This window comes from Centropristis striata, chromosome 13 (genome assembly GCF_030273125.1).
Source record: "Centropristis striata isolate RG_2023a ecotype Rhode Island chromosome 13, C.striata_1.0, whole genome shotgun sequence".
Lineage (NCBI taxonomy): Eukaryota > Metazoa > Chordata > Actinopteri > Perciformes > Serranidae > Centropristis > Centropristis striata.
Window position 1 is genome coordinate 37,616,994 of NC_081529.1, and position 16,089 is coordinate 37,633,082.

At 40.0% G+C, this 16,089-nt stretch overlaps 1 protein-coding gene across 1 annotated transcript; it reads right to left on the reverse strand.

The window, feature by feature from the left end:
- Window positions 1-16,089, reverse strand: slc16a6b (solute carrier family 16 member 6b). The gene is made up of 6 exons (XM_059347918.1): window positions 15,848-16,089; window positions 13,010-13,254; window positions 10,008-10,151; window positions 6,967-7,095; window positions 5,777-6,682; window positions 1-2,512 (listed from the first exon to the last, which is right to left on the reverse strand). The coding sequence occupies exons 2-6, from the start codon at window positions 13,236-13,238 to the stop codon at window positions 2,238-2,240; spliced, it is 1,683 nt and encodes a 560-aa protein (XP_059203901.1). The 5' UTR covers window positions 13,239-13,254; window positions 15,848-16,089; the 3' UTR covers window positions 1-2,237.

Consider the following 16,089-nt stretch of genomic DNA (forward strand, 5'->3'; position numbering starts at 1 on the left):
TGATTGTCTGATTCTTTTATTTTCCACCTAAAAACACCAGTGACTCTAACATATAGGACTATCTCTAGTTGTGCACTTTAACATTCTCTTCAGTTTGCCGTAGCATCAGAACTAATAATATCACTGTAATATTATTATCTAGTGCATCACGGTTGATTTTCAGCGTGTGTTTTCTTGTAACAGAGAGTCATTGTACAGTACATCAACAGAATCTTGACAGATGATAATAAATATACAGTCAATGCTTCCATCTAAAGCTGTAAATAATTTAGCCTGTAAAACTTCATAGAAAATCAATCTCCAGCATCATTCAGTCATGTGGGGCTCCATGCTCAGGGAACAATGATGCAATATTGCTTTAATTACCACAGTGTTGGAATAAATATCAATTACGTGAACGTGCATTAGACTCAAAAATCAATCTACACAAGTGCAACCAGTGCCTACAGTTAGATTGACTCTTGTTTATTTGGGGGATTTACATTTTAAAGCCTGTTTGTCCCACTCTGTGGTGCTGCAGGACTTTAGTGAGAAGGTTTGTGTTGCCATGAGCAACAACCAGGCTGAATGTTAACAACAGTCCTGATATCACAGAGCTGATTTGTATCGAAGCGTTTCGGTACGGCGATGTGAAAGTTGCGTGTGTTTATTTTCCGCTGGCAACTTCAGGTGCAGCTAGCGTGCGTCAATGCTACCGCTAGCGGTTAGCCGGAGCCTCCACTGTCGCTAAAGTCTCTTTACTTACTTACTGTAAACTTTATTTAAACCTTACTTTGAAGTACTGTGACGGACAAAGACACGTGGATAAAACGAGGCCGTGTGCCGACATTGTTCAAGAGGGATCAGGTACTTTTCTGGAAACACAACGAACATGCTAACGCACCTGAAACGGCACCACCCGAGTGTAAACATCCCTGTTTTGAGATTAAATTTCACATTAACAATGGATAATAAGTGATAGAAACATGAAATTTGGTACAATTATAGCCAGAGGAATGGGGAACATGTAGAGGGATCAAGACCTTTCAATATGGTAGCCATTTTTCAAAATGTCCGCCAGTGACAACTGTTTTAGATAAAATTACATATAAACAATGGATAATAAGAGATAGAAGAGTCAAATTTATTTATGCAACTTTATTGCAACTACCGTTTTTGGTTCGTTGGCTGCCATCTTGAAAAAAAATATAATCTAAATGGTAGTTCCCAAGTGCAATGCAGATAAATCCAACATATATCCTTGATATATAATCACCATCACATTATATCCATCATTAATATGAAAACTGATCTAAAAGCAGTTGTCACTGGCAGCCAATTTGGAAAATGACCGCCATATTGATAATTTATGAGGGTCCATATCTGTATTTTCATATTATCCATTGTTAATGTGAAATCTATTATATATTATCTATCTATAAATAGTTGTCATTGGTGGTCATCTTGAAAAATGGCGACCATATTGAAAATTTGTCGTACATCTAATTTTTGTCAAATTGAAAAGTCTTGGCTATAACTTTGATGCTCCTATCACATATTATCTATTGTTAATGTGGAATTTCATCTAAAAAACAGTTGTCACTGGCGGCCATCTTGAAAAATGGCCACCATATTGAAAAGTCTTGATCTCTCTACATGTTCCCCATGTCTTTGGCTATAACTGTACCAAAAATGTATGTTTCTATCACATATTATTCATTGTTAATGTGAAATTTAATCTATAAACAGTTGTCACTGGCGGCCATCTTGAAAAATGGCCGCCATATTGAAAATTTGTCGTGCCTCCACATCTAATTTTTTTCGATATGCCTTAGGCTACAAGCATACTGAATTTGATTTGACTTTTTTTCATCAAATGCACAATCCTTCTGGTTCTCTACTTCTGGTAGACATCATGACTGTTTGTCTAACTCATGTTCATGTTCATGGAGCTTCAGTATCCACGACAACAGCACTTCTTTCCTGAGATAAAGGTACTCAAACTAATGACACACAAAAGGTTTTAAGTGAGGACAGCTAGAAAAGAAATCTTCTAGATGGAGGAAAGTTCTAAAACAGCTAAAGTTTAACATGGATCTGCTTTGGTTTCCTGTCTGGGAGTCAAGAAGGAACTTCAAGCTTCAAGGATGTGAGACATTTGGAAGGAGCAGCTTCTGTGAAGATCGTTTCTAACTGTCAGTGATACTGTAGGAGCGTCTGTTGTCAAGTCATTGGTGATGAGGTGATGTCATGCTGGTTCATACTACAGAGGCTTTGTTCTGGTCCAGAGTCTGTCTGATGGGACTGTCCTCCAGAACCAAGTCCTCCTCTAGAAAGTCAGGCTGGCCGCTGTCCTCAGACATGTTCTCCTCTTCCTCTCTGCTGCCGTCTTCCTCTTTGTTTCGGCTTCGTCTTCGGCACATGCCGGACTTGGCCGGACCAACCAGAGCCAAGCAGACGGCGCTGAGGCCCATCCCCACGGCACAGGAGTAGAAGGCAGCACCGTAGTCCTGGGTGACGTCCACCAACAAACCTGGAGATAAAACAGCTGTTAAAGTCAGGAAATCTGCTTTAACTCTCTGTAGTTTTGTTCTATTTCCTCCATGTCTGACTCCTTCCATCCTGCCTGTATTCACCTTAAAACATGTTTAAATACCATGTTGGTATATTTTCACCTTTATGACCTGATAATAATAATAATAGATGTTTTATTCTGACTTACTGGATCAACATTTAGAACCAAAAAGAAACAAAGAAAAACCAACATAAATGTGATCTTGTGATTGTGTGTGATCCTGTCATCAACTCTGGTTTTATTCTAGTGGGACTCTGTTTGATTTGGGTTTAGCGTAACAATTTTGGTCATTTTGTGTCTTTTGTGTCTTTTTGCAGTCATTTTGTGTCTTTTTGGTCATTTTGTGTCTTTTATTATGTCTTTTTTTTAGTTATTATGTGCCTTTTTTCTGTAATTTTTTTTGTCTTCTTCTGTCTTTTTTCTGTAATTTTGTGTCTTTTTTTGTCTTTCTGTGTCTTTTTTTGGTCATTTTGAGTCTTTTTTAGTCCTTTAGTCCAACATAAAATGTGATTTTGAATCTTTTTTTTAACTTTCAAAACACTATCATGCTCAATAAAGAATTGTAAATGTGTCAAATGTGACCAAAGGTGTCAAATCTACCATATAAGAGGGTTCCATCCAGTTCTATCATTTGATACTAAATCTATTTGAGCTTGTCTCCAGTTTTACTTGGTATATCATCATCAAACTGAAACTGGCCTCATGGAGTTTACAGCCAGAACTTTAGAGGTAAATGTACAGTAGGGCTCCACGCTGCTTTGTTTTCTAGTCTGATGGAGGCAACAAGTCTGATTATTTGGAGCTTTTAGGGACTCCACAGGGTTAACCCTAAAAAAATCCTCTTTAGTAAATTTTAACTAAGTTTTCCTACGGGTAGGAAAGAGTTGTGGCTGACTAATATTAACACTATCCATCTTCCCATTTTAGTAAAGATAAAAAATGATCCATCAAAAGGCAACTGTAACAGCCAACAGTATGATCATGTTTTTCAATGGTCCTTGGCCCCTTTAGTTTTTATGTTCTGATATTTAAAATGTAGAAGAAGTTTTAATTTTAGTAAGCCTTTCTAATGAACTAAAGTTTGTGATATACAAACTACTACGACGATCACAGTTATGAGCATGTTGTCTTCCTCTTGGTCCGGCACACAAAGTTAATCAGCTACTAAAAGTTTAACTCTGGCTGTTATTTGAAATTTCCAAATTGCTTTATGCAGCTTTAAGGACCCAGATACAGTCAGAATTACCTTTAATGTTAATAGTTAGGTTCAGATATGTTTTAACCCTAAAAACTAGATTGTACCAACAGGTTCCTCAGTGGTTTCCAGTAGCATCAGATGGACTTAAAAACAGACTAAAAGTTGACCAGTTTCTGACTCATTTTCAAACTGGTGTCCTCCAGGTCTTTAAAATGACCATTAGTCCTTTTAGTCAGGAGGCGGAGCTAAATAAAGGGGACACGTCCCACTAAAGAGACACAGTTTTTATTCCACGTGCTCTCTATCACCATAAGTTTACATTTCTGATGGGAGACACTTCATCAAGATGGTGGATCGGAGACGGCTCCCATATAAAATCTATGAGAACCAAAATATCTTCCAAGACACTCAGAAGGTCAATCTGGGTGTCAAGAGTCTGCAGCAGAAAAAAGTCACAATCACAAGAAGAAAAGTCTAAATTACCAAAAAAAATAAACATTACCAGAAAAAAAAGCCAAAATTACAAGAAAAAAAAGTCAAAATCACAAGAGAAAATGTCAAAATGACCCCCCCAAAAGTCAAAATTAAAAGAAAAAAAGCCAAAATAACAAGAAACAAAATCTAAATTACAAGAAAAAAAGTCTCAATTCCCAGAAAAACAATAAAATTCACAAGAAAAAAAGTTTAAATTACAAGAAAAAATGCAAAAATTAAGAGAAAAGTCTAAATTACAAGAAAAAAATTACAAGAAAAAAACTCTAAATTCTCAGAAAAACAAGAAAAATGACAAGAAAAAAAGTCTAAATTACAAGAAAATTTGTCTAAATTACAAGAAAAAAGTTACAAGAAAAAACTGTGCTGTTGTAACTGTAACAAATAATACAAGTGAAGCTAATAAAGTTGATAAAATGTATGCATGTTGTTCATTTTTTAGAATATATAAACTGTATATGACCTATGAGAACCAATATATCTTCCAAGCCACTCAGAAGGTCAATCTGGGTGTTAAAATCTACATTTTCTGGGTCAAATAATCATTTAAAGCTCTTGAGAATATCACTAGATGATTATTTGATCAATAGATATGTTCATTTTGTATTTACCTAATTTCCAGCTCATTAATATAGGGCATATACAGTTCATATATTCTGAAAAATGAATAACATGCATACATTTAATTGAACTTTATTAGCTTTACTGGTATTATTTATTCCATTTCCAACCACCAAGATGTGATCAGTTCCAGTGAGTCTTCCTGATGAGCACCTTCACCACACACGTCACAGTTTACCCGCGTTAGCCGCGAGCTAACGTTAGCTAACAATTAAAGTTGTGTTAATCACAAAAAGCTACTATTACTTCCTGTCGATAAACAATGCAGCTTTCAGAATAAGAGCACAGTGTGTATAAACCACCACATAATTTACAAGAAGACTGTCAAAATAAGATGCCTTAAATAAAACATACAAGAACCTTTATTCTCCTTTACAATAATTCATTAATTAATTTGCGGCCATCAGCCATTTTTTGGTAAATTGTGTCTTTTTTTAAATCATTTTGTGTCTTTTTGAGTAATTGTGTATTTTTTTTGGTAATTTTGTGTCTTTTTTGTAATTTTGTGTCTTTTTTTTTGTAATTTTGTGTCTTTGTCTAGTGTTGGAGGCTATTATTATTATTATTATTATTATTTCTCCTTCCTCATGCGTCTTTGTCTAGTGTTGGAGGCTATTATTATTATTATTATTATTATTTCTCCTTCCTCATATGTCTTTGTCTAGTGTTGGAGGCTATTATTATTATTATTATTTCTCCTTCCTCATGTGTCTAGTGTTGGAGGCTTCCTTCCTCCTTTAAAATGACTCCTTTCTAGTGTCAGATTGACTTTTAGTCTGTTATTAAGAACATCTGATACTACAAGAAACAGCTGGGAAACCTTTTGGGAGAATGTTTTTAGGGTTAGGTGTTTGTTTGCTAAGTGTAATTAAGAGTGTAGTCAAACACTAGACGTAGCAGAGATCTTGTACCTCCTAGTGGCGGCCCTGCCAGCCCAGCAAAGCTCTGGATGAAGACATACACTCCCACAGATGACGCCATCTTCTGGATGCCCACCACGTCCTCCTCAGCCAGCATGGGGATGTGGGTGGAGCCGACGGTGCCCATGAAGTATCCGTAGAGAGCGCAGCAGACCACCAGGCCCCAGAACTCCCAGACGATAGTGAAGGCCACCAGGACCAGGCACAGCAGCACCACACAGCCCAGCAGAACCAAGGTTTTCCTGCAGCTCACTTTGTTCAACACCACGCCGATGGACAAACGGCCGAAGATCTCGGCCACGGCCATCACAGAGAGCATGCAGGACGCCATGCTGGACTCCACGCCCCGGCTCTTGCTCAGTTCGATGATGTAAAGCTGCGGGGCGAAGAAGCCCAGCGTGGCAAACAGACCAAAGAGAGAGTACCAGATGAAGGCCGCATCTTTAAGCACAGAGAAGTCCAGGAGTTTTGGTCTGGGACGATGAAGAGGACCTGCCTCATCCTTCTGTTTGACCGGGGTTGGAGTTCTGGACAGAGATGGCTCCTTTTCCATTTTGTCCTGTACCTCCCACTCCATTACAACCTTGCTTTCAGCTCCTGCAGTCCTCAGGTCTACGTTAGAAGTAGACAGGGAGGTGACTCCCGAGTCCTCCGAACCCCGAGAGACTCCTGAACTGATGGAGGTCCAAGTTTGTTTGTTCTCCAGGTCGTAAACAGACTGCAGCTGCTTCAGAGAGGACGACTCTTTGTCTGATTCGTTGTCCTCCTTTACAGGCTCCGGCTCGATAATAACAATGGGACGGAGGAGAAGCCCACAGCCAATCACAGAAGCCTGAAAGGTGCCGAGGATGACCAGACAGTAGCGCCAGCCAATGTGCTCCTTCAGTTTAGTGAAGGCTGTGGAGAGAAAAGTATAGTTAGTCAAGCTCCATTTAGAGTTCTCAACCCTCAAATGTGAAGTATAATAGAAGGCAGGCATGTGTATTTGTACCAGTGGCCCAAACAAACCTGTCAGCTGACTTCCAAGTTAACTTCCATAATAAGAAGATGGCCCTGGTTGCTTGGCTAATGGTAATCTAATAATGTTTGGGTGAGAGTCACGGGCCAGAGTCAGGCACACTCAACATGTATTTAGAAATGTTCTAGTCTTGCCAACCGTCCTTCAGGGACCGGACTCTCACCTGGAGCAAATGCAAATATGGCGAAGGATTCTCCAGAGGAGGCGACGGAGGTGACGAGTGCTCGTCGTCGGGAGAAGTACTGTGCGAGGATGGTGACGGTGGGAAGGAAGGTTAGGGAGTAGCCGAGGCCTGTACACAAAGGAGAAGAGAAAAAGGGGACATGACAGCCACTGGCCCAAATGGGTGTCAGGTCACTCCTTTGTCAAAGGTGGAGGGCTGTGAGAGGTGACTCAGCTTTTCTACAGCTGCTGCTGAAAGACAAAAGGTATGTAAAGACAAAATAAGAGACAGGGGGGAGAGGGGAAGGGGGAGTGAAGTTAGCAGTGGTCCGTTTCATTGTGACACATCGTAATCACGCTACCATGTAAAACAAATTTCAGTCAAATGTTTAGACATTTTCAACTAAGGGAGATCAAGTTGGATTCTCCCGGGGGAGTGAATGATATCATCCGAATCATAGTTAAAGCATACCAGAAGGATAATCTCATCACTATATCAAGGATCAAGTACAAACAGTAAACATTCAACTAAATATATCATGGTGAAATGGGAGAAAGAGCTTAATGTAGAAATTACAGAGGACGAGTGGCACAAAATGTGGAGGATACATCACTCATCCACTAATTCACCAATTTGGAGGAAGTTTACATGGAAGAATCTGATCCGTTTTTTTATTACACCGAAAATTAAGAGTAGGCAACTAAACAGCTGCCAGAAATGTTGGCGAGGATGTGGATCTTTCAATGTAGAACACGGTCACATCTTCTGGAAATGTCAAAGAATAACTGTATATTATGCTATGGAGTGCCTAAGACTTGTTTACTGCTTTATTTATGTAAATTCACAGAAGAGGTTGATATCACTCATGATGAATATCTGATCAAAGTGCTGCTGGTGGCAGGCAAGAAAGCCATCACTAGGAAACACCACCAACGAAGGATCAGTGGATAACAATTGTGGAAGAAATCTTTTTAATGGAAAAATTGACACGTATATTGAGGCTGCAGGAAGCACAACTGGACAGGAAATGGGAAAAATGGACCCTATACAGGACTCTAAACGCTGATACTGGACCGGAATAATAACTGAAAGATATACCATTCTAAAAGATTGTTAGAATAGTTTTCACTCCCCAGGCAGCTTTGTGTTTGGTTTGCTTGTATTTGTTTTAATTGTTGCAAAAACTTGTCAATAAAAACTTGTGTAACAAGTGACAAAAAAACTAACAAATTTCAGTCATTTCACCATCATCATCATCATCATGAACAGGATTGTCCAATCGATTACTTTCATTCAGCCAACATGTGGCAGCCTCCTCATCCGCTTCCTATTGGGTCAATCCTGATGTGAAAGAGAATTTAGTGTGTTTTGGGGGTAATATTTGGCGTCTCCAGTTCTTTCCTGCTCTGCTTTGTTTTGTCATGCCTTCCTAGAGACTAAAGGTAACGGAGAAGACCCCCCCGCATGGTATTTACAACAAGCTGATCATCTATCAAATATTGGACAGTTGTGGAAGACACAGATTGATTCAGATTTTGTTGTTGACACTGCTAGCAGTCCCTTTAGTTCAATCAGGCAGACAGACTGTTGAACAAGACAAACACATGTACAAAAGTTCTGTGAATGAGTATCGCATGTTACAATGAAACACAAAGACAGACAGACAGACAGACAGACAGACAGACAGACATTTAGCTGTGGAAAGGCAAACACAGAAAAACACAACACATCAAGAAAACATAGTTATAAAACCTGGACGTCTAGTTGACCAGGTACATATACTTAAACTGGATCCTGGATGCAACAGGGAGCCAGTGAAGAGATCTGAGGTTTAAAGCGGACATACTGAGTGGGGCTGCAAGATTATGGCCAATATGATAATCACGATTATTTTGATCAATATTGTAATCACGATTATTAATCATGATTATTTATCATATTAGGGAAAACATCTGTATTTCTATTGCACTACTTTTAAACAAACAATAGGAACAGTTTGGGGTTAACATCCCCTCCGGCTCTGCAGCTGGGAGAGACTGCTACAGGAGGACTGTGCTGCTTCGACTCGTTCTTACTCTTCTTAACGAGCCTCCGGCCCCCGCGGCTCGTTAAGAAGAGCCTCTGGCCCCCGCGGCTCGTTAAGAAGAGTAAGAACGAGTCTCCAAAAGTCTCCAATAACACCAGAAAAAGTCGCTGGATTTGTCTCCAGTCGCTTTTTTGAAAAATAGTCTTTAAGGGGGTCTGAAAAGTCACTTAATATAGCAACAAAGTTGCTAAGTTGTCAACACTGCTTCGCCAGCTTTTACAAATGTTGCGTGTTGTTGTGGCGTCCAGTACTACGTCACATCCTGCTTAGCGTTCTATCCAATCAGCAACCAGGCTGTTTTCAGTGGAGAAACACGGCCCCGCCCCCTGGTGGTTGGTGGACTACTGGTGTAGAAAGTGTTGATTAGATCTGCAGGAGAGACGCATTTTAAAATGGAAATATCACCAACGATCAGGTCAATTTAATTGTGGCGGACAAAATCGTGATCGCGATTAAAATTCGATTAATTGTGCAGCCCTAATACTGAGTGAGGAGAAAAGTGAGTTACAGTAGTGGATATGGGATGAGATAAAGGCACGTAGAAGCCTCTCAAGTTCAGTATTTGAAATTACTGATCTCAGTTTGCTGACATTTCTCAAGTGAAAAAAGCAGGAACTAGAAGTTTTCTGCCAACCATTCCCTGATAGCATTAAGACAGTCTAGGAGTCTAGATAACTTAGAAACTTGACCGGGTTTAAATGATAAACAGAGTTGGATGTCTTCCGCATGTAAATTATAAGAAATGTTCAAACTGTTTATGATCTGTCCTAGGGGCAGTTAGTACAGTGAGAACAACAGGGGCCCCAGAACTGAGCCCTGAGGGACACCACAGGACAGTGGGGACGAGTTGGAAACAAAACCACCAATGGAGACAGTAAAACGTCTTTCAGTCAGATATGATGAAAACCATTGTAATGCTAGATTATGGATATGGTGGTGTGAGTTTGATAAGTACCTGAGACAATACCGATGGTAATGTACATCTCGCTGATGGAGTTGGTGAAGGCAGAGGTAATGGTTCCCAGACTGATGAGGAAGCCTCCCATCATCACAACTGGACGATGGCCGAAGCGGTTGTTGAGCATCGTTGCCAGGGGGGCTGTGGTGAGAGTCATTTCAGCTCAGTGACATAATAGTTGCACAATAACATGAAACAGCCTCTGAACAAGTAAAGTGTTGAACAAATCATTTGTATAATTACTGAGAAGATAATATCTGTCTGCATTGAAAACTCACTGTACATGCAAATGGAGGGTGCACACTCAGTATAAACACTTCATTCAGAGTTAGGTTAAGGATTATAAGGATTACTCAGAACTTACCTTCAAACCTCACATTGACTATATTCTCCGTAAAATCAACTTTGGTATTGGTGTTTTATTTCGATCCAAGAACTGTTTTACACTTAATGTTCGAAGGAAACTTGCCCTACAACTTATTTTACCGTTTTTTGATTACGCTGATGTAGTATATCTAAATGCATCTAAAACCAATCTTCTACCCCTCAACACAGCATATAACTGTCTATGTAGATTTGTTCTTGGTTGTTTATTTTACACTCATCACTGTATCATGTATAACACACTCAAATGGCCCACACTCAATATAAGAAGACATATTCACTGGCTACAGTTTATTTTTAAATGTATACATTGCAATTATCCTGTTTATTTACAACAATTTTTGATTCCATATTCTTCAACATATCAATTACGACACTCATCTCAGTATTTCTTTTTCATTCCTACAGTGAACAAAACAATTGGTAAAAAAGCATTTAAGTTCAAAGCGCCATCGGAGGAATAATCTTCCTTTAAACATACGATCATTGACGTCTTTTCATAGTTTTAAATATGCCCTGTCTTCTTATTTTGAGTTAAACTGCACATGTTTCAAATAATATTATGTCATATTTATTTATTTTATTTTTATTTTCAAAAATGCAATTTCAATTTACAATAATATTATGTTACTTCTTTCAGTTTTACTAGGCTAATGTTATGGCCAACTTGTGGCCATTGATAGGTTGTGATTATTCTTGTGTTCATTTTTTGTTTGTTATGTTTGTGTTGATGCTTGTTGTCTTTGTTGTTCTAGTCTGTAAATTGTTGAGTGTTTTGTTTTGTAATGTACTTTAGGACCCCCTTGAAAACGAGAGGATTCCTCTCAAGGGGTTTATCCTACTCAATAAAATTTCTGATGATGATGATTATAAGTCTTAGCCCCTGCAGACGAGGTTTGTCCATGTAGGTGTATCCTGTGAGTATGGATCGGTAGAGGGAAAAATAGTCCTTGGGTTTTTGCCAGGTTTCAGTGAGGAAGAGGAAGTGAAGGTTATTGTCCGTAATGACTTCATTCAGGGTGGGGCCCTTATTGTTGAGTGAGCAGGTGTTCAGCAAAGCCAGTTTCAGGTGACGTTTCTTTGTGATTGGATGAGAGGCTTGAAGGAGGGGACGGAGATTGGACAGATTCACTAGTTTGATGACGTCTGGAACATCTGGAAGTCAATGTGTGGCAGGACCAGAGTGATGGGATGGAGTTAGGGGAAGAGAAGTTGTATGTGAAAATGCGTCTTGAGCCTCGATGTGGAGGACGGCGTCTGCTGAGTAGTCCAGTTTCTCTGAGAACAGTCCGGGCGAAGGTGATTATTGAGGAAGAGGAGGAGTACAGCGGCGGCATGATCTAGCCGGGGAGGGCTAGCAAAGAGCTAATGTTAGCATGGGCATGTGGTTCAGTTCATAGATTGGCCGCCCACTGATCGGAAGACCATGACCATGGCAGCCAACATGTCCAAGTACCCTTGGACAAGATACTGAACCCCAAATTGCTCCCGATGCTGCGTTCATCGGTGTGTGAATGAATTGGCGTTGAAGTGGCAGGTGGCATCACTGTGGCACCCTGGTAGCCTCAGCAGCCATTTTGGGGTTCAGTAGCACAAGGATACTTCAACATGTAGGCTGCAACGGTCAGGGATCGAACCACCAACCTTCTGATCAGTGGACGACCGCTCTACCAACTGAGCCACAGCCGCCACCGAGTTGGTCAGCAGAGAGAAACCAGCCAGCCAGAGTCCGGCGGGGTTGACCACAGTGGGACAGGAGAATCACAGCGGTGGGGCGTGTGGTGGCAATGAGACCGGCAGAAAGTTGAAGCCAGACCACTGCCGCTGCGCTGGTAAGGCCATCCTGGAGTCCTGGAGCTAGCAGAGCAGAGATGCTAATCCAGGTGAGCTGGTTGACCGGTGAGGATGATGACGGGGAGTAGTCAAAGGTAAGTATCATCAAAAGGCATAGAATAACGTCAATAGTTGATGAGCGTCCGCCATCTTGGTCTTCAAAGAACTCAGGTTACACAGGTAACCGGGCAACTTGTTGATGTGTGCTGTAGTAACGTGGATACTGTAAATCCACAGCCACAGCATTTGTTTACAGCTCAAATGTTTATTTGACACCATCAAAATTTCAACTGAGACTTATTGAAATTAACTGAGGTGACTTAATGCCGGTTTTGTTTTCTATAAGACTTTGAATTTTGCTGAAACAATGCTGACGCAAAAACAGTTTTGGTAAAAGATTAAGTTATTGAAGTAGTTTTTCAAGCAGAAATGCCAAACATTCTCTGGTTTCAACTTCTGAAATGACAAATATTTGCCTTGTTTCTTAGTTAAATGTTCTAGTAAACTGAATTTCTTTAAGTTGGACTGTTAACCTGATAACACGTAACTGGAAAACTGCCGGGGTCATTTTTAGAATCCATGATTAATCAATTGCGAGTAGTGATTCACCAGGAAAGCAATCATTAGTTGCAGCTCTAGAACACTTGCTAGTTATGATCTTTCCTTTTTTCACGCCACTCTCCTGCCACAGAGGTTTGTTATCCGTAGGAGGTTTTTGTCTATTACATTGTAAAAAGCCGATTTATAAACACAAGAGTACAAAAACAGAAACAGTGACTGACCAGTAAAGGTAAAGATGAAGACACAGATGGAGATAACCCACGATACTCGGCTGTTGCTCTCCCCAAACTCCTCCATCAGATCCTGGAGGAAGACCCCCAGGCTCTTGAGGGTACCATAGGTGCAGACTTCGACCAAGAAGAAGGCTGCAGCCACAGCCCAGCCCCAGCCGCCATCAGGCACCTCGGAGTAAACATTTGGACCCAAACATTGGGAAGTAGGCCCCCTCATGGCTACAGCAGACCACCTGGAGGAAGAAACAGGGCTCATGTAAGTGAACTCCACCACAAACTGGAAACAGCTGCCTGCTGCTGCTGGAAACACTACTGCTGTTACAATTACCTCATTTTAGTTGACGATTAATTTGTCATCCAAATAATTGCAATTAACAATTTCAAAAGTAATAGGCACAAATCAGAAACAACTGGAGGAGCATTTGACTACTAATAAGGTTAATTGGCAACAGGTCAGTAACATGACGGGGTCAGGGACAGATCAACACTCTGCTGTTCCCTGGGCAACAATATTAAAGGGCCCCATCATCAGGACCCCAGAATCACCATCATCTGACAAAATGTAGAATAAATGACAGTAATATACAGTTAATATACTCAACACATCTATAACTAACTGTCATCAAGAGCATTTTCATGTACAGATGTTCAAACGCTCATAGAACTACAAATGCACCATAATGTCCAAACAAAACACATCATCATCAGTATAATCTGGCAAAATTCACCCACTACAGAGATAATAATAATAATAATAATAATAATAATAATAATAATAATAATAAGCAGTGTTGCCAACTTAGCCTCTTTGTTGCTATATTTAGCGACTTTTCAGACCCCCTTAGCGACTATTTTTCAAGAAAGCAACTGAAGACAAATCCAGAGACTTTTTCTGGTGTTATTGGAGACTTTTGGAGACTCGACAGTCGAAGCGGCCCAGTCCTCCTGCAGCAGTCTCTCCCAGTTGCAGAGCCAGAGGGGATGTTAAACCCTTAGCGTCCAGTCTGTAAATTGCTAACAGGCTAACAGTTAGCTCTGTAGCAGTACAGTGTGTACAGAGCTAACTGTTAGCCTGAGAGCACATACACACTGTGCTGCTACTGAGCTAACTGTTAGCCTGTTAGCACATACACACTGTACTGCTACAGAGCTAACTGTTAGCCTGTTAGCACATACACACTGTACTGCTACAGAGCTAACTGTTAGCCTGTTAGCACATACACACTGTACTGCTACAGAGCTAACTGTTAGCCTGTTAGCACATACACACTGTACTGCTACAGAGCTAACTGTTAGCCTGTTAGCACACACACACTGTACTGCTACAGAGCTAACTGTTAGCCTGTTAGCACATACACACTGTACTGCTACAGAGCTAACTGTTAGCCTGTTAGCACACACACACTGTACTGCTACAGAGCTAACTGTTAGCCTGTTAGCACATACACACTGTACTGCTACAGAGCTAACTGTTAGCCTGTTAGCAAAGGGGTGAACACATGCAGCTGGGAGAGACTGCTGCAGGAGGACTGGGCCGCTTACTCTTCTTAACGAGCTTCCGACCCCCCGGCTCGTTAAGAAGAGCTGCTGCCCCCGCGGCTCGTTAAACATGGTTTTCTTGATAAAAAACAAAATCATTATCAATAAAACCATGTTAAATGTCTAGATATCAGCTCTTAAATTAAACTCTTATCAGCTATTTTTGTTGTTATCATTATATTTGTCCAAACAAATGAACCTTTAGTTGAACCAGACATTAAAATGAACAAGAAACTGAAGAAAACAAGGAGGTCTTATATTTTTTTTCCATGACTGTAGGATGATGTTAAGGTGCTGCATCACGGGACTGAAAGTACACTGTAAAAAGGTGTTTAGTCTAAAAGCCAGATAAAAACACTAAATCTGAGGGAAATAATCTTGCTGCATGGACAGATAATTTACCTTGACAAGATTTATTAAATTCAGATTATTAAATCTAGAAATAAGCATGTTGAACACTTAAAATAATAAATTAACTCTTAAACCAGATAAAGTAAAGCTGCCAGCAGTGATGAACTGGCCCGAGCAGAGTGACCTGATGATTATTTGGTTCTTACCAAGATAAAAAAAAACTTTAGATTTAGAAGAGTTAGATCATTTATCTGGTTTTAACAGTTCATTTATTATTTTAAGTGTTCAACATGCTTATTTCTAGATTTAATAATCTTAATTTAATAAATCTTGTCAAGGTAAATTATCTGTCCATGCAGCAAGATCATTTCCCTCAGATTTACTGTTTGATCTGGTTTTAGACCTTTAGATTTACTGTTTGATCTGGTTTTAGACCTTTAGATTTACTGTTTGATCTGGTTTTAGACCTTTAGATTTACTGTTTGATCTGGTTTTAGACCTTTAGATTTACTGTTTGATCTGGTTTTAGACCTTTAGATTTACTGTTTGATCTGGTTTTAGACCTTTAGATTTACTGTTTGATCTGGTTTTAGACCTTTAGATTTACTGTTTGATCTGGTTTTAGACCTTTAGATTTACTGTTTGATCTGGTTTTAGACCTTTAGATTTACTGTTTGATCTGGTTTTAGACCTTTAGATTTACTGTTTGATCTGGTTTTTGTTGTGTTTTTTTACAGTGTTTTCTTTAACTCTTCGCTTCCTGCTGCTTTAAAGGCTCGTTACTAACAAACACCAGAAAACTAACGTTGGATTTCATTTTCGAGCCAAGCAGTTATTAATATATTTATTGCTGTGTCAGACAGCTGATCCAGTTATTAATATATTTATTGATCTGTCAGACAGCTGATCCAGATGTGCCGTCAGTAATCTACTCACCGAGCAGAGATGATGCTGCTGTCTGAGTCTGTCTAGTCCTGGAGAGAGAACAACAGTGAAGCTGTAACTGTGTTTGTTTCTTCAGGCTTCATCTTCAGTCCTCGCGATCATTTCCTGAATCTTTTGGCTGCAGATCTTTACTGGATCAAGCCGGTATTCAACGCGGGCGCGCACACATCCGCCGGCGTCATGAACGCGCAGGGCGGGGAAAGACACGAGAAAAAAAAAAAGAGGAACACATG